Source organism: Salvelinus alpinus, chromosome 8 (genome assembly GCF_045679555.1).
Source record: "Salvelinus alpinus chromosome 8, SLU_Salpinus.1, whole genome shotgun sequence".
In the NCBI taxonomy this organism is placed as follows: domain Eukaryota; kingdom Metazoa; phylum Chordata; class Actinopteri; order Salmoniformes; family Salmonidae; genus Salvelinus; species Salvelinus alpinus.
Genome location: NC_092093.1, coordinates 69,201,285 through 69,216,547, shown reverse-complemented (window position 1 = coordinate 69,216,547; position 15,263 = coordinate 69,201,285). Strand labels below are relative to the sequence as shown.

Genomic DNA, 15,263 nt, shown 5'->3' with positions numbered 1-15,263 from the left:
CGTGGTACCTTCAGACGTTTGGAAATTGCTCCCATGCATGAACCAGACTTGTGGAGGTCTACAATTTTTTTCTGAGGTCTTGGCTGATTTCTTTTGATTTTCTCATGACGTCAAGCAAAGAGGCACTGAGTTTGAAGGTAGGCCTTGAAATACATCCACAGGTACACCTCTAATAGACTCAAAAAATGTAAATTAGCCTATCAAAAGCTTCTAAAGCCATGACAACATTTTCTGGAATTTTCCAAGCTGTTTAAAGGCACAGTCAACTTAGTGTATGTAAACTTCTGTCCTACTGGAATTGTGATACAGTGAATTATAACTGAAATAATCTGTCTGTGAACAATTGTTGGAAAAATTACTTGTGTCATGCACAAAGTAGATGTCCTAACCGACTTGCCAAAACTATAGTTTGTTAACAAGAAATTTGTGGAGTGGTTGAAAAGCGAGTTTTAATGACTCCAACCTAAGTGTATGTAAACTTCCGACTTCAGCTGTATGTGTACATTTATTTTGCAAGGCTCACTCACTCACATGACGCCAGCGGTGTGGTCAGCATGTAAGTGAGACTCAAAGGCAGTAAATTGCCTGAATGCACGGGAACATTTTGGGCACACAACAATTTAAATAGCAATTGGGTGAATTTCTATCAATTTTAATGTGCTGTCTGAATGATACTACTGTATTAGATTCATACACGATTTACACTGAAACATTTTAACTGTGTAAGGTTGATTCTGGATAATAATAAAAATGTAAATAAATCAGCTGTCTCAGTTCAAGCTGCAGTAAGCCTGTCCTTATTTCTAGAATCCAAATCCCCAAAATACAAGCTATATAAACAATTCAATTCAAGCTAACATTTGTGGCTGAGAATAGTTCACCTAAATTCACCTCAAATTACAGCTATAATGCAGCTAGCTCGCCAATGGACAGACAGATTGATTACACATTCGAACCATCAAGCCATAACTGACATAACGAAAATACATCTAGAAATTATTCCATCTTGATTCAAACAACGTTCCAACATTTAGCTAAGGGAGCGCACATCTAGCTATTAGCTCACGTGCAAAAATATTTGGGGATAACAGAACATGGAATAGGCTATTAATTATAACAGTTTTGGACAGATGGCTCACAGAGGCACTTGATGTTTTCAAATCGATTCACGGGCTCCTGATGCAAAATGTTCTCTCAAAATTAAACAAATTTCATGTAGCCTACTGACAGCAATTGCAGATATTCGCTTCCATCATGAGACTGCCCGGGCATGTGGAAAGCGCGATGTGCCCAAATGGTCAATTGTTTAAAATGTGATTCTGTAGGTTATTTTACATCGGGAGCCGTGTCCTAGTGAGAAGTCGTCTTCTCATTGTATGGCTGATGAATGTGAAATATGATTTAACCCACTTGATGGCTGCTTCAGTGTAGGGGTCTTGTACAAGAATTCACCCGAAAAGACAGGTTAATACCTTAATCCAATCCTGTATTTTGTTTGCGTAACATGTACTGTAAAATTCACTGTTACAAACTGTAATCGTTCGGCGACCCAAGATGCATTGCAGTCTACATCATTAAATTGTTAATGGATAAAACAGGGAATTACTGTGCGTTTTTACTGTAGAAAACTACATCAATTTGTTACAGTGCAACCAAATCATGAGAAAACTAAAAGATAATTGACACATTGGAAAGAATTTACAAAAAACAAAGCAAACTAGACTGCTATTTGTCCCTAAACAAAGAGTACACAGTGGCAGAATACCTGACCATTGTGACTGACCCAAAATTAAGGAAATCTTTGACTATGTACAGACTCAGTGAGCTTATCCTTGCAATTGAGAAAGGCCGCCGAAGGCAGACCTGGCTCTCAAGAGAAGACAGGCTGTGTGCACACTGCCCACAAAATGAGGTGGAAACTGAGATGCACTTCCTAACCTTCTGCCAAATGTATGACCATATTAGTGACACGTATTTTCCACAGACCAACAAAGAATTAGAAAAACAGTTCCAATTTTGATAAACTCCCATATCTATTGGGTGAAATACCCGTGTGCAATCACAGCAGCAAGTTTTGTGACATGTTGCCACAAGGAAAGGGCAACCGGTGAAGAACAAACACCATTGTAAATACAACCGATATTTATGTTCATTTATTTTCCATTTTTTACTTCAACTATTTGCACATCGTTACAACACTTAATATAGACAAAATATGACATTTGAAATTTCTTTTTTCTTTTGGAACATTTGTCAGTGTAATGTTTACTGGTAATTTTTTATTGTTTATTCCACTTTTGTTTATGATCTATTTCACTTGCTTTGGCAATGTAAACATATGTTTCCCCTGCCAATAAAGCCCCTTAAATTGAATTGACAGAGCGAGAGAGAGACAGAGAGAGAAAGAGACAGAGCGAGAGAGAGAGAGAGAGAGAGAGAGACAGAGCGAGAGAGAGAGACAGAGCGAGAAAGAGACAGAGCGAGAGAGAGAGAGAGAGAGAGACAGAGCGAGAAAGAGACAGAGCGAGAGAGAGAGAGAGAGCGAGAGACAGAACGAGAAAGAGACAGAGAGAGAGAGAGAGAGAGAGCGAGAGACAGAGAGCGAGAGAAGAGAGAGAGAGAGAGAGAGAGAGAGAGACAGAGCGAGAAAGAGACAGAGCGAGAGAGAGCGAGAGCGAGAGACAGAGCGAGAAAGAGACAGAGAGAGAGAGCGAGAGAGAGACAGAGCGAGAAAGAGACAGAGCGAGAGAGAGAGAGAGAGAGAGAGCGAGAGAGAGACAGAGCGAGAAAGAGACAGAGCGAGAAAGAGACAGAGAGAGAGAGAGACAGTGAGACAGAGAGAGAGAGACAGGGACACATTGAGAGAAAGAGGGGTAAAGTATTATAGCAGTGGTGAGCAACACAGTAGGTATTCTATCCCTCCTGTATTTCTAATTTCTCTGCATTCCACAACAACCATGTGAGAAGGATAACATAATAAAGAAAACCATTTCCTCCATAATGATGTGAGAGAAAACATTTATTTCACTTTGTCCTGCGTATCAGTGGGAGTGTTAAACCTAATGGAATAACGGTGGTGACTGGCCTCACACACCCACACAACTAACGATCTTATGGTCTTCAACCTCGGAAATAAATGTCGCCTTCGGGTACTGTGTTGTGCTGTATAATCATCTAACAATTACATGTTTTCTCATTCTCTCCCTTTCTCTCTCTATCTCCCCCCTCTTTTCCCCCCTCTCTCTTTCTCTCCACCCCCACCCCCTCTCTTTCTGCAGGGAGTTTGGATGGAGGGATCCAGAGTTACCTGAAGTGATTCAGATGCTACAGCACCAGTTCCCTTCAGTCCAGTCCAACGCTGCAGCCTACCTCCAACACCTCTGCTTCGGAGACAACAATATCAAATCAGAGGTAGCCTACCACTGTGCGTGTGTGTGCATGTGTGTTCGGCAAAGACAAAGTCCTTTCTACCATTCCCAAAACCCAGTGCATCCCTCCCTCTCTTTACAAATCCCTCTAAGGCTATCTGGAATAAACTGGTGTTAGAACCCTTTAACAAACACTTCATAAATAAGCCTCCTATCGCCTTGACATTGCAGTAATCTGTTACATTGTGTTACATTGTGTTGTCTGCTCTGAATCCCTCACAATCCATTTTTACAACAGCAGACAGCATTGACGTGCCTCTGCCCTGCTCGATGAAATACATTACTGCTGCGCCGCTGTCGGTCAATAGCTGCTTCACGCTCTTATTGAAAAGTGACGATGCACATTGTAAAATGCACAAAAACACATACACACTTGCATACACACACACGTGTGTACAAACACAGGTACAAACGTAGTCCTTTTGTGTGTTGTAGCAGTTGGAATTAACGTTGAATAGAGCAGAGACACAATAAGAAGAAAGCTTGGTATTGACAGACAAGACAACGCTGTGATTGTCTCCACAAAGTATCAAGGGAGAGGGAGTGGGGGAGGGAGAGATGGGGAGAGGGAGAGATGGGGAGAGGGAGAGAGAGTTGGGGAGGGAGAGAGAGAGTGGGGGAGAGGGACAGAGAATGGAGGAGAGGGAGAGAGAATGGGGAGAGTGAGCGAAAAGTGGAGAGGGAGAGAAAGAGGGAGAGAGAGAGTGGGGGAGAGGGACAGAGAATGGAGGAGAGGGAGAGAGAATGGGGAGAGTGAGCGAAAAGTGGAGAGGGAGAGAAAGAAAGAGAAGGGAGGGAGGGAGGGAGGCCGGTATTTGATTCCAGGATATGGGTTCAAATAATGCAGAGTGTGCAAAGTAATGATTAGAGTGGTGTGTGTGTGTGTGGGTGGGTGTAGGGCATCCGGAAGTCTAAAGTCTGGCCTTTATTGTGACTGACCACAGAGACAGTTTGGCAAATTCAGCTCAACATTATTTATAGCACGTCTACACACAAACATACACACCGCCCCCTTCTCATCTCTGTCTGGCTAAAGTTCAATCCCATCAGCTGTTTTTGTGGCTATATGATCTATCGATATCCATTTGTCCAGACGTGGCCTATAGTCAAGCTGCAGTCTCTCTCTCTCTCTCTCTCTATCTCTCTCTCTCTCTCTCTCTCACACACTCTCTCTCTCTCTCTCTCTCTCTCACTCCCTCTCTTCTGTCTCATCCCTCTTCCATCCCTGCTTACCTTCATCCTCCCCCACCAAAACCTCCCTGTATTTTCTTTCTCTTCCTCCCTCCATTTTCTACATCCATTTCGCTCCTCTTTTATATCCATATCTTTCATGTTTCATTGGATAAGCCTTGTGTTTCAGAACAGCATTTTCCTTTTGTTTATTACATAAACACTAGACATTAGTTGAGGTGTACCAAAACATTTTTGATATACTCAGAGGACTGTTAGCTATTAAAGTCAGATCCAAGAATAATATCAAGGGATTAGAAATACAGGGCTTAAAAACAAAAGGTGTCATTGTACGCTGATGATTCATGTAAAACAATAGATAAGATCTTACTACCATGGAAAGGTAAATACCTTTCTATTTGTGTAAAAATCACCCTGATTAACTCTTTAGTCATATCCCAGTTTACCCATTTGCTTATGGTCTTGCCTACACCTAGCGAACAGTTTAGAAAATTATATGAGAAAAAAAATATTATATTTTATTTGGAACAGCAAGCCAGACAAAATGAAATACGCCTATTTATATAATGAATATTAATTCGGAGGGCAGAAATGATTAAATATTAAAGCATTAAACATCTCACTAAAGGCTTCAGTAATACAAAAGTTATACTTAAATCCGAACTGGTTCTCTAGGAAATTAGTAAGAATGGCTCACCCCATGTTCAAGAAAGGTCTTTTTCCCTTTATTCAGTTTACAAACTCTCACTTTCAGTTATTTGAAAAGGAAATCTGTCATGTTTGCTCCCGCTCTTCCCTTCCCCTGGCGCTTGAGGGCGCCAGATTACCCTGCATCACACGCTCCTGCCATCCATCACCCACACCTGCCTTCTCTCGTCACTCGCATCAGCGTTAATGGACTCACCTGGACTCACTTATTACATGTTAATTTCCTCCCCTATATTTGTCTGTTCCCTTGCTCTGTTCCCTGCTGCTGCATTGATTGTTTCTTGTCTAAGTTTTTGTTTGCTGACGCTGTGCTTGTCTCGTTATATGTCCGTCATTTATTAAATGTTACTCCCCGTACCTGCTTCGTCTCTCCAGCGTCATTTTGCGTGACAGAATGCAGCAGCCATCATACGAAGCATCGGGGAGTACTGGCGTTCTGGTTGGAATGGTGGCAGCGGTTCGGGGTCGCCACCAATGGAACCGGGGATGCCTAGCCAGCTTATCGGGCTTTCGCGCCCTAGCAGGCTCGAGAGGTTTCCTTGCCCCGGTTGACTCGGATGGCGCTCATCCCACTTCGGGCCTCAGCTGGATCGTCAGTTTTTGCTTGCCCAGCCGGTCCAGGAGTTTTTTGTTGTTGTTTGTCTTGTGTTTTGTTGGTGACGTTGGTGGATTCCGCTGCCGATGGAACCGGGGTGCCTAAGCTAGCCCTTCAGGCTTTCACGCCCTGGCTGGCTCGAGAGGTTTTCCTGGCTCGGCGGTTTCCCATCCCACGTCACACTCCACTGGATCATCGGGCTCCCCTTCAGCGGGATCGACAGGCGTTTTGCCTCAGCCGGATCGTCAGGCTCCTATGCCTGAGCCGGCTCGCCAGGCTCCCACGCTCCTGCCGGTTCGTCGGGCTTTCACGCCCCAACTGGCTTGCCCTGCGCCCATGTCTCGGCCGGTTTGCCCAGGTGGGACGCCGGGTGGCGTCCCAAGAGGGAGGGGTACTGTCATGTTTGCTCCCGCTCTTCCCTTCCCCTGGCGCTTGAGGGCGCCAGATTACCCTGCATCACACGCTCCTGCCATCCATCACCCACACCTGCCTTCTCTCGTCACTCGCATCAGCGTTAATGGACTCACCTGGACTCACTTATTACATGTTAATTTCCTCCCCTATATTTGTCTGTTCCCTTGCTCTGTTCCCTGCTGCTGCATTGATTGTTTCTTGTCTAAGTTTTTGTTTGCTGACGCTGTGCTTGTCTCGTTATATGTCCGTCATTTATTAAATGTTACTCCCCGTACCTGCTTCGTCTCTCCAGCGTCATTTTGCGTGACAGAAATCATCTCCCAAATATTGCTATTTTTATAACTTCGCCATAGAAAGTTGGTTGCAATTTAAATTTAATCAACCAGATGTTACGGGTGTGTATGGGAGGCGAAGTCAGGTGCAGGAGAGCAGAGTAGAGTAAACAGGTGCACTTATATTCCAGTCAATAAATAAGCACAAAATGACATCAAAGTGCTCAAAACACGGAACATATACAAAAGTCTAGCACGTGAACATACCCACATAACAATAAACAATTACACACGAAGACATGGAGAGGAACAGAGGATTAAATACATGCAGTGTGATTAGATAATGAAAACCAGGTGTGTATGGAACAAGACAAAACTAATAGAAATATGCAAAATGGAGCGGCGATGGCTAGAAAGCCAGTGACGTCGATCCCCGAACGCCGCCCGAACAAGGAGAGGGGCCGACCTCGGTGGAAGTCGTGACACCAGAAATGACAGAACAAATATTGTGGTTAAACTCAAATATACTAATTGATTAAAAAAATATATATATATTTTTTAAAAGGTATAAACTTCGTAAATGATATCATAAATAGGACTGGTGTAGTTACAGTATGTCATACATGCAGCTAATAAAAACATATGGAAATGTCTTCTCTACCCAAAATTACAAACAACTAATTTCAGCATTACCGCAAAAATGGAAGAGGGAAAAAGTTACTAACTGCATTAAAGAGCAGAATTGGTTAAAGAAAATTGTGATAAATAATAAAGTATACCAGTTTCATTTAAAGACCAAAAATTGACAGCCGTGCCATATAGATTGCAAAATAGTTGGGAAGAGATTTTTGACGTACAGATTCCATGGCACATGGTTTATGAACTGATACACAAAACGATGCCGGATTCAAAACTTAGAATTCTTCAATTTGAATTATTATACAGAATTCTTGCAACCAACAGAATGTTATTTATATGGGGGATACAACCTTCCCAGCTCTGCAGATTTTGCTGCGAAGAGGCAGAATCATTAGATTATTTGATATGGTACTGTCCATATGTACAGTTGAAGTCGGAAGTTTACAAACACTTAGGTTGGAGTCATTAAAACTCGTTTTTCAACCACTCCACACATTTCTTGTTAACAAACTATAGTTTTGGCAAGTCGGTAAGGACATCTACTTTGTGCATGACACAAGTCAATTTTCCAACAATTGTTCACAGACAGATTATTTCAGTTATAATTCACTGCATCACAATTCCAGTAGGTCAGAAGTTTACATACACTAAGTTGACTATGCCTTTAAACAGTTTGGAAAATTCCAGAAAATTATGTTGTGGCTTTAGAAGCTTCCGATAGGCTAATTGACATAATTTGAGTCAATTGGAGGTGTACCTGTGGATGTATTTCACGGCCTACCTTCAAACTCAGTGCCTCTGCTTGACATCTTGGGAAAATCAAAAGAAATCAGCCAAGACCTCAGAATTTTTTTTTAGACCTCCACAAGTCTGGTTCATCCTTGGGAGCAATTTCCAAACGCCTGAAGGTACCACGTTCATCTGTACAAACAATAGTACGCAAGTATAAACACCATGGGACCACGCAGCCGTCATACCGCTCAGGAAGGAGACGCGTTCTGTCTCCTAGAGATGAACGTACTTTGGTGTGAAAAGTGCAAATGAATCCCAGAACAACAGCAAAGGACCTTGTGAAGATGCTGGAGGAAACAGGTCCAAAATTATCTATATCCACAGTAAAACAAGTCCTATATCGACATAATCTGAAAGGCCGCTCAGCAAGGAAGAAGCCACTGCTCCAAAACCACCATATAAAATGGACTCAGTTGTGGAAACGCTGCTGGCAGCGTAATCTAATACAGCAGAGAGTTCCTACTACAATGGAACTCAAACATGAACGGCATGTGTATCCCAATGGCCTAATCCCTGATTGTCTGTAAGTGGTTTACAAGCCCAAATGCAAACGTGGAAAATGCAGGGTAATCTGACAGAGACTAGGGTCGCTGTATTGTCAATTTGTTGTCTGCTGTATTTAAACATATGCATGATACTGCAACAAAATCTTTGTGTGTGTGTAATGTACAGATCTGTAACAAAGGCTCACACACATGGCTATGAACGGGGCCACTCTTTCCACACATTCCCAGTTTGGCGTTCCTGTCATGGTCTCTCGTATCCCGAAGCCAGACGATCACATTTCCCACAATTGCCACTCCACCCGTGCCAAGAAGCTGTAGCTAACACGAACTACTAGCGGTAAATGTAGTGCAGTAGCTATGCCCGCCATGCAACCGCAGGCCACAAACAAATCAATCCACAGCATAATCACCTTTATATACTGGTCCTAGGTATGGAGGCAATGCACTATTTATGTGGATTATTAGATCATCAAGAGTATTGTCCTCTTAGTGACTGTACGTGTCACGGGGGGGGGGGGGGGGTAGAAGAGAGGCTAGGAGACGGGAGAGGAGAGAGGAGATGATAGGAGAGGGGAGATGATAGGAGAGGAAGATGAGCGAAGCGAGGAGAGGAGAGGGATGTTTTTGAGTATCAATGTATGTGGTTTGTTTAGTATTCAGTTCAGTGTTAATCCGGCTTAATTGAAAAGATAACTGAAATTAATTTGGAGCGATAAACTTCTGCAATGTCGTCAAACAGCTCTTCTAACCTTTCCTTGCCCCTTCTCTCCTCTCTGCCTTTCTTTCTCTCTCTCCCTGAGACTGTTTTCCCTTCACCTTCACTCTCACTCTCCCTCTTAACTCTTTCATTCCCTTCTCACTCCCTTTCTACCTTTTCCTCTCTCTCTCTCTCTCTGTTTCTGTCTCTCCCTCTGTGTAGTGATGCTATCTAAGGTTTATGTGTAGAAGGTTCAGGTCAAGAACAGAGCGAAGCCTTTAAAAGAGAAAGGCACTTGTAATCTGGGCCAGCAGCTCTTTAAAGCAGGGAATAGGAACACTATTTATACTAAACAAAAATATAAATGCAGCATGTAAAGTGTTGGTCCCATATTTCATGAGCTGAAATAAAAGATCCCAGAAATTATGCACAGAAAGCTTATTTTTCTCACATTTTGTGCACAAATGTGTTTAGGATCTAAGACACGCGCACGCACTCACACACATACACACACACAAACACACAACTCCAAATATTCACCAGTTGGTTGTTAAGGACATATAAATGTTTCTACGGTTAATGACATCCTGTGAACCACTACCGAGATCTAGGATCATTATAACTCCCTGATGACTGGTTGGAACCCTCCTTTCTCTCTGCTCATTGGCCCCCTGATGGTTCCAGAAGGCCCTGTAGTGAAACAGTGGGGGAAGGCTATGTCTGTAACACCAGCGGGGGAAGGTTAGGATTGTAACTCCTGGAGGGCGAGACTGCTGGAAAAACAGTTTGAAGTTCTTGTCTGTCTCATCTCCCTGGAAATCACTGAGTGTACATGATTAGAATTTACATTTTGAGGTTTAATTTCGTATTGTATTTTTTTAATATTTTTTTTTATTTAACGGGTAGATCAGCTTTAATATTGCAGATAGATTGTGGGTTCTATCAATATAATTGTCTGCATCATTTCCAGTCCCCCATATATATTTTTTCTTATTTTTTAAATATATTTTCCTTTATTATTATTTTCCCCTACCGCCTACCACCCCTCCCCTAATTTGTTAATTAACACGTCTTCAAGCAAGGTTACGTGTTGGCTTCCCAAGCAAATGCCTCAGCGGCACACAGATGGGCTACATTGAAGAAAATAACCACTTGCTGTGATCGATTGGAAAAAACTCTTGAGTTTGAAAACTACTAGTCAAACTATTCAAATACAATACAATCACCACTATTTCTCTCTCTCTCTCTGTCTGATTCATCATCAGATTCGTCGTCAGGGTGGGATCCAGCTGCTGGTAGACCTGTTGGACCACCGTATGAGTGAGGTCCACCGCAGTGCCTGTGGAGCCTTGAGGAACCTGGTCTATGGCAAGGCCAACGACGACAACAAGATCACCCTGAAGAACTTTGGGGGCATACCTGCCCTGGTACGCCTGCTACGCAAGACTGGAGACGTGGAGATACGAGAACTGGTCACAGGTACAGGACACATATGACACACACACACACACATACACGTACACACACTGACACCTCTAAATTCCAGAAGACAGTGATAACTGTTTTCAATGGTTTAATTACTCATAAGTCCAGACTTATTCACTAGCAGGAGAACATAGCTGGTCAGTAGAGAAAACAATTTGAAAAAAAGCAGGATCAATGAATTCAATGGTTTCACACTTCTAGCATTCCATCCGAATTCTCAGAACCTCATTGTCCACGGACAGACAAAGTCTCAACTGTCTTTGAGAGCACACACTGAAATATTAACACAAACCACAGTGCTTCTCTCTGTGACGCTGGGAACAAACCCCCTCACTAGTCAACAAATATGAGAAACAAACAACTCCCACACACTGAACACACGTCTGTTTCGCTACCTTCAGTCTTTTCTGAGGATTTTTCTCTCTGCCAGATATGAGTTTTTTTTGGCCTTGGTATCTCTGTGAGATTGCAGTTTTTACAACGGTCATGTTTCTTTAGCCCCTTAGGTGAGAACAGTGAGAACATCAGTGTGTGTTGGTTTGGTGTGGACCATTAGAAGAAGAAGGCTTCTAAGACAGGCTAGCCAAGGAGAGATCCTGAAAGACTATTTTACATCAGGCTATATCAACATCTAGGGACCTTAATCCAAGCTTTCGTGTGTGTGTGTGTGTGTGTGTGTGTGTGTGTGTGTGTGTGTGTGTGTGTGTGTGTGTGTGTGTGTGTGTGTGTGTGTGTGTGTGTGTGTGTGTGTGTGTGTGTGTGTGTGTGTGTGTGTGTGTGTGTGTGTGTCTGTGAACGTTCATGCGTGTTTATCTCTGATGGGAGGGGCCAGACATACTTGGTCCTAGCCCATCTGTGACTAGTGATTAGCCTTGTGAATGGGCGTTGAGAAGCCTATCAGCTAATCCGATGGAGCGGGTACCCCTGCCTAAATTGGCCGCCCTTTGGGCTGGCAGGCAGTATGTGACAGAGCCAGAATAGACTCTATTGTAAAGGCCTTCCAACCACTGAGGGAAGAAATGAGGCCTCTTGAAATAGCATTTAAGACTTGAGGACTTGTGTTAACTCCCAGTGTTAATGCCTAGGCTTTAGCTCAGTGGGCTAACATGGTCTTGAGTGTCACTGATGACCTGTGTTCAATACCCAGTCAATGACATGTTCGTACACAGTGAAACGGTGTTTAAACTGTATTCAGGAGTAATAATTTCTTCTTCTCCCTTTCTGTGGAGAGAGCTTGTTCAGAGATAAACACACACACACACACACACATACACGAACACACACACAGACACACATACACGAACACACAGGCACAAATACAGACAGAGGCTGCTTTTGTAGCGTTGTTATGTTCAGAGATAAGGGAAGCGAGAGGAAGCGTGACCCTCATGTCCAGTTTGACCTCTGACTCCTCCCTCACAGCAACAACGCTCATCTCTCGGTCAGATGGTCTCCACGGAGACAGGGGACACAGAGGGCCAAAAACAATGTTTGTGTGCGAATAGCCATACCAGCGTCCTAAATAGTAGGCAGTTTTAATATGCAAAAAATTGTATGTCACTTTTCAAAAATCAAGTATGCTTTAAATGCCCGGATGTCATACTCATTTTGGCTTCTCATGTAGTATGAATGGACTGTAAACTTTTGCATTCGAACTGGATGAAAGGAGGGCTTTGAGATTTGATAGTTCTCTGAAAGTAAACAAAAACAAATTAAAGATGGCAAAGAAGATGAGCAAAGAGTCTCCTGCAGTGTTGAAATGTAACTAGTATTTTGTTGGCCTCAAAATGATCACGATTATTTAATCGTATATCTTTGAAAAGAGAGTTATTTGCAGCCTGCCGTGCCTTTACTTTAGCTAAATACGGTAGCAAATGTTAGCTACATGCTTTAGTAGGACTTGACGTTAACTGGATACCCGATAAACTTGCTGTGCGACAACTTCATATTTAACTTAGATAGCCAGTTATATATGTGAAGCCGTAGCAAAGTAGTGGCTACAGTCATGATATACTGCATATGTTTTACTAAACATTATGTTCGTTTTTTGCGTTGTTTGTAACATAGAGTCTGTAACATACATGTTTCAAGCAGACCACCATAGTCTCTGTGCCCAAGGAAGGGAAGATAACCTGCCTAAATGATTTCCGCATGGCTCACATCAACAGCATCCTCCCGGATACCCTAGACCCACTCTAATTTGGATACCGCACCAACAGATCCACAGATGATGCAATCTCTATTGCACTCCACACTGCCCTTTCCCACCTGGACAAAAAGAACACCTATGTGAGAATGCTGTTCATTGACTACAGCTCAGCGCTCAACACCATAGTGCCCACAAAGCTCATCACTAAGCTAAGGACCCTGGGACTAAACACCTCCCTCTACAACTGGATCCTGGACTTCCTGACGGGCCGCCCCCAGGTGGTAAGAGGGGGCAACAACACGTCTGCCACGCTGATCCTCAACACTGGGGCCCCTCAGGGATGTGTACTTAGTCCCCTCCTGTACTCCCTGTTCACCCATGACTGCGTAGCCAAACACGACTCCAACACCATCATTACGTTTGCTGACGACATAACAGTGGTAGGCCTGATCACCGACAATGATGTGACAGCCTATAGGGAGGAGGTCAGAGAACTGGCAGTGTGTTGCCAGTACAACACCTCTCCCTCAATGTGAGCAAGACAAAGGAGCTGATCGTGGACTACAGGAAAAGGCAGACTGAACAGGCCCCCAGTAACATTTACAGGGCTGTAGTGGAGCGGGTCGAGAGTTTCAAGTTCCTTGGTGTCCACTTCACCAACGAACTATCATGGTCTAAACACAGCCAGACAGTCGTGAAGAGGACAAAACCTTTCCCCCTCAGGAGACTGAAAAGATTTGTCATGGGTCCCCAGATCCTCAAAAAGTTCTACAGCTGCACCATTGAGAGCATCCTGACCGGTTGCATCACCGCCTGGTATGGCGACTGCTCGGCATCTGACCATAAGGCACTACAGAGGGTAGTGCCTATGGCCCAGTACATCACTGGGGCCAAGCTTCCTGTCATCCAGGACCTCTATACCAAGTGGTGTCAGAGGAAAGCCCATAAAATTGTCAAAGACTCCAGTCATAGACTGTTTTCTCTGCTACCGCACAGAAAGCGGTACCGGAGCGCCAAATCTAGGACCAAAAGGCTCCTTAACAGCTTCTATACTCAAGCCATAAGACTTCTGAACAATTAATCACATGGCCACCAGACTATTTACATTGACACCCACCCCCCATTTGTTTTGTACACTGCTGCTACTCGCTGTTTATTATTTATGCATAGTCACTTCACCCCTACCTACATGTACAAATTACCTCAACTAACCTGTACCCCTGCACACTGACTCGGTACCGGTACCCCCTGTATATAGCCTCGTTATTGATATTTTATTGTGTTACTCTTTATTATTTTTTACTTTCGTTTATTTGGTAAATATTTTCCACTGCACTGTTGGTTAAGGGCTTGTAAGTAAGCATTTCACAGTAAGGTCTACACTTGTTGTATTCGGCGCATGTGACAAATAAAGTTTGATTTGATTTGACTATTTACATTTACATTTAAGTCATTTAGCAGACGCTCTTATCCAGAGCGACTTACAAATTGGAAAGTTCATACATATTCATCCTGGTCCCCCCGTGGGGAATGAACCCACAACCCTGGCGTTGCAAGCGCCATGCTCTACCAACTGAGCCAGTTATTTGGGGCCTATGCAGTTTAAGTATGTAGAACGCTAGTATGGTTATTTGGTCATGGTCAATGACTGATGGATGTGTGTGCGTGTGTCCGGTGTGTGTGTGCATGTGTGTGCATGTACGTGTGTGTACGCAGATTAACATAGAAATTAAATGCAGTGCAACTTTGAGTGCTTAGAGAGCAGCCTGTCACAAAATAATCAGCTCATTCAACTTCACTCCTCTCTCTCTTACCCCTCTCTTGCTCCCTCTCGCTCTTTCTCTCTCTTGCCCTCTCACTGTCTCTCTAACCCTCTATATCTCTCTCTCTACCCCTCTCTCGCTCCTCTCTCTCTCTCTCTCTCGCTCCCTACCCCTCTCTCGCTCCTCTCTCTCTCTCTCTCTCGCTCCCTACCCCTCTCTCGCTCCTCTCTCTCTCTCTCTCTACCCCTCTCTCGCGCTCTCTCTCTACCCCTCTCTCGCTCCCTCTCTCTCTCTCTGTCTGTCTGTCTCTCTCTCTCTCTCTCGCTCTCTCCCTCTCTCCCTCTCTCCCTCTCTCCCTCTCTCCCTCTCTCTCTCCTTCTCTCTCTTTCTCCCTCTCTCTGTCTGTCTGTCTCCCTCCCTCTCGCTCCCTCTCTCTCTCTCCCTCTCTCTCTCTCTCTCTCTTCCTCTTCCTGGCTAACTCTGAAGCAGTGTTATGCATGGCCTGTCTCTGTGACTCAGGGAGAATTTACTGCTTTAATTTACTCTCTGAGTCTAGGCTGGTGATAGCAGTTCTGCTCACAGAGGATATACAACAGGCAATCCCCCAGCATCCAGATATGGGCT

General features: G+C 43.8%; 1 protein-coding gene across 1 annotated transcript in view; it reads left to right on the top strand.

Annotated features, from left to right (window-relative positions):
• The window catches only part of LOC139583600 (catenin delta-2-like), a 400,634-nt gene that overhangs the window by 298,666 nt on the left and 86,705 nt on the right, over nucleotides 1–15,263 (top strand). Inside the window, exons 13-14 of the mRNA XM_071414857.1 lie at nucleotides 3,279–3,411; nucleotides 10,508–10,721. Of these exons, the coding sequence (XP_071270958.1) occupies nucleotides 3,279–3,411; nucleotides 10,508–10,721 (347 nt within the window). The remainder of the gene's footprint in view (nucleotides 1–3,278; nucleotides 3,412–10,507; nucleotides 10,722–15,263) is intronic.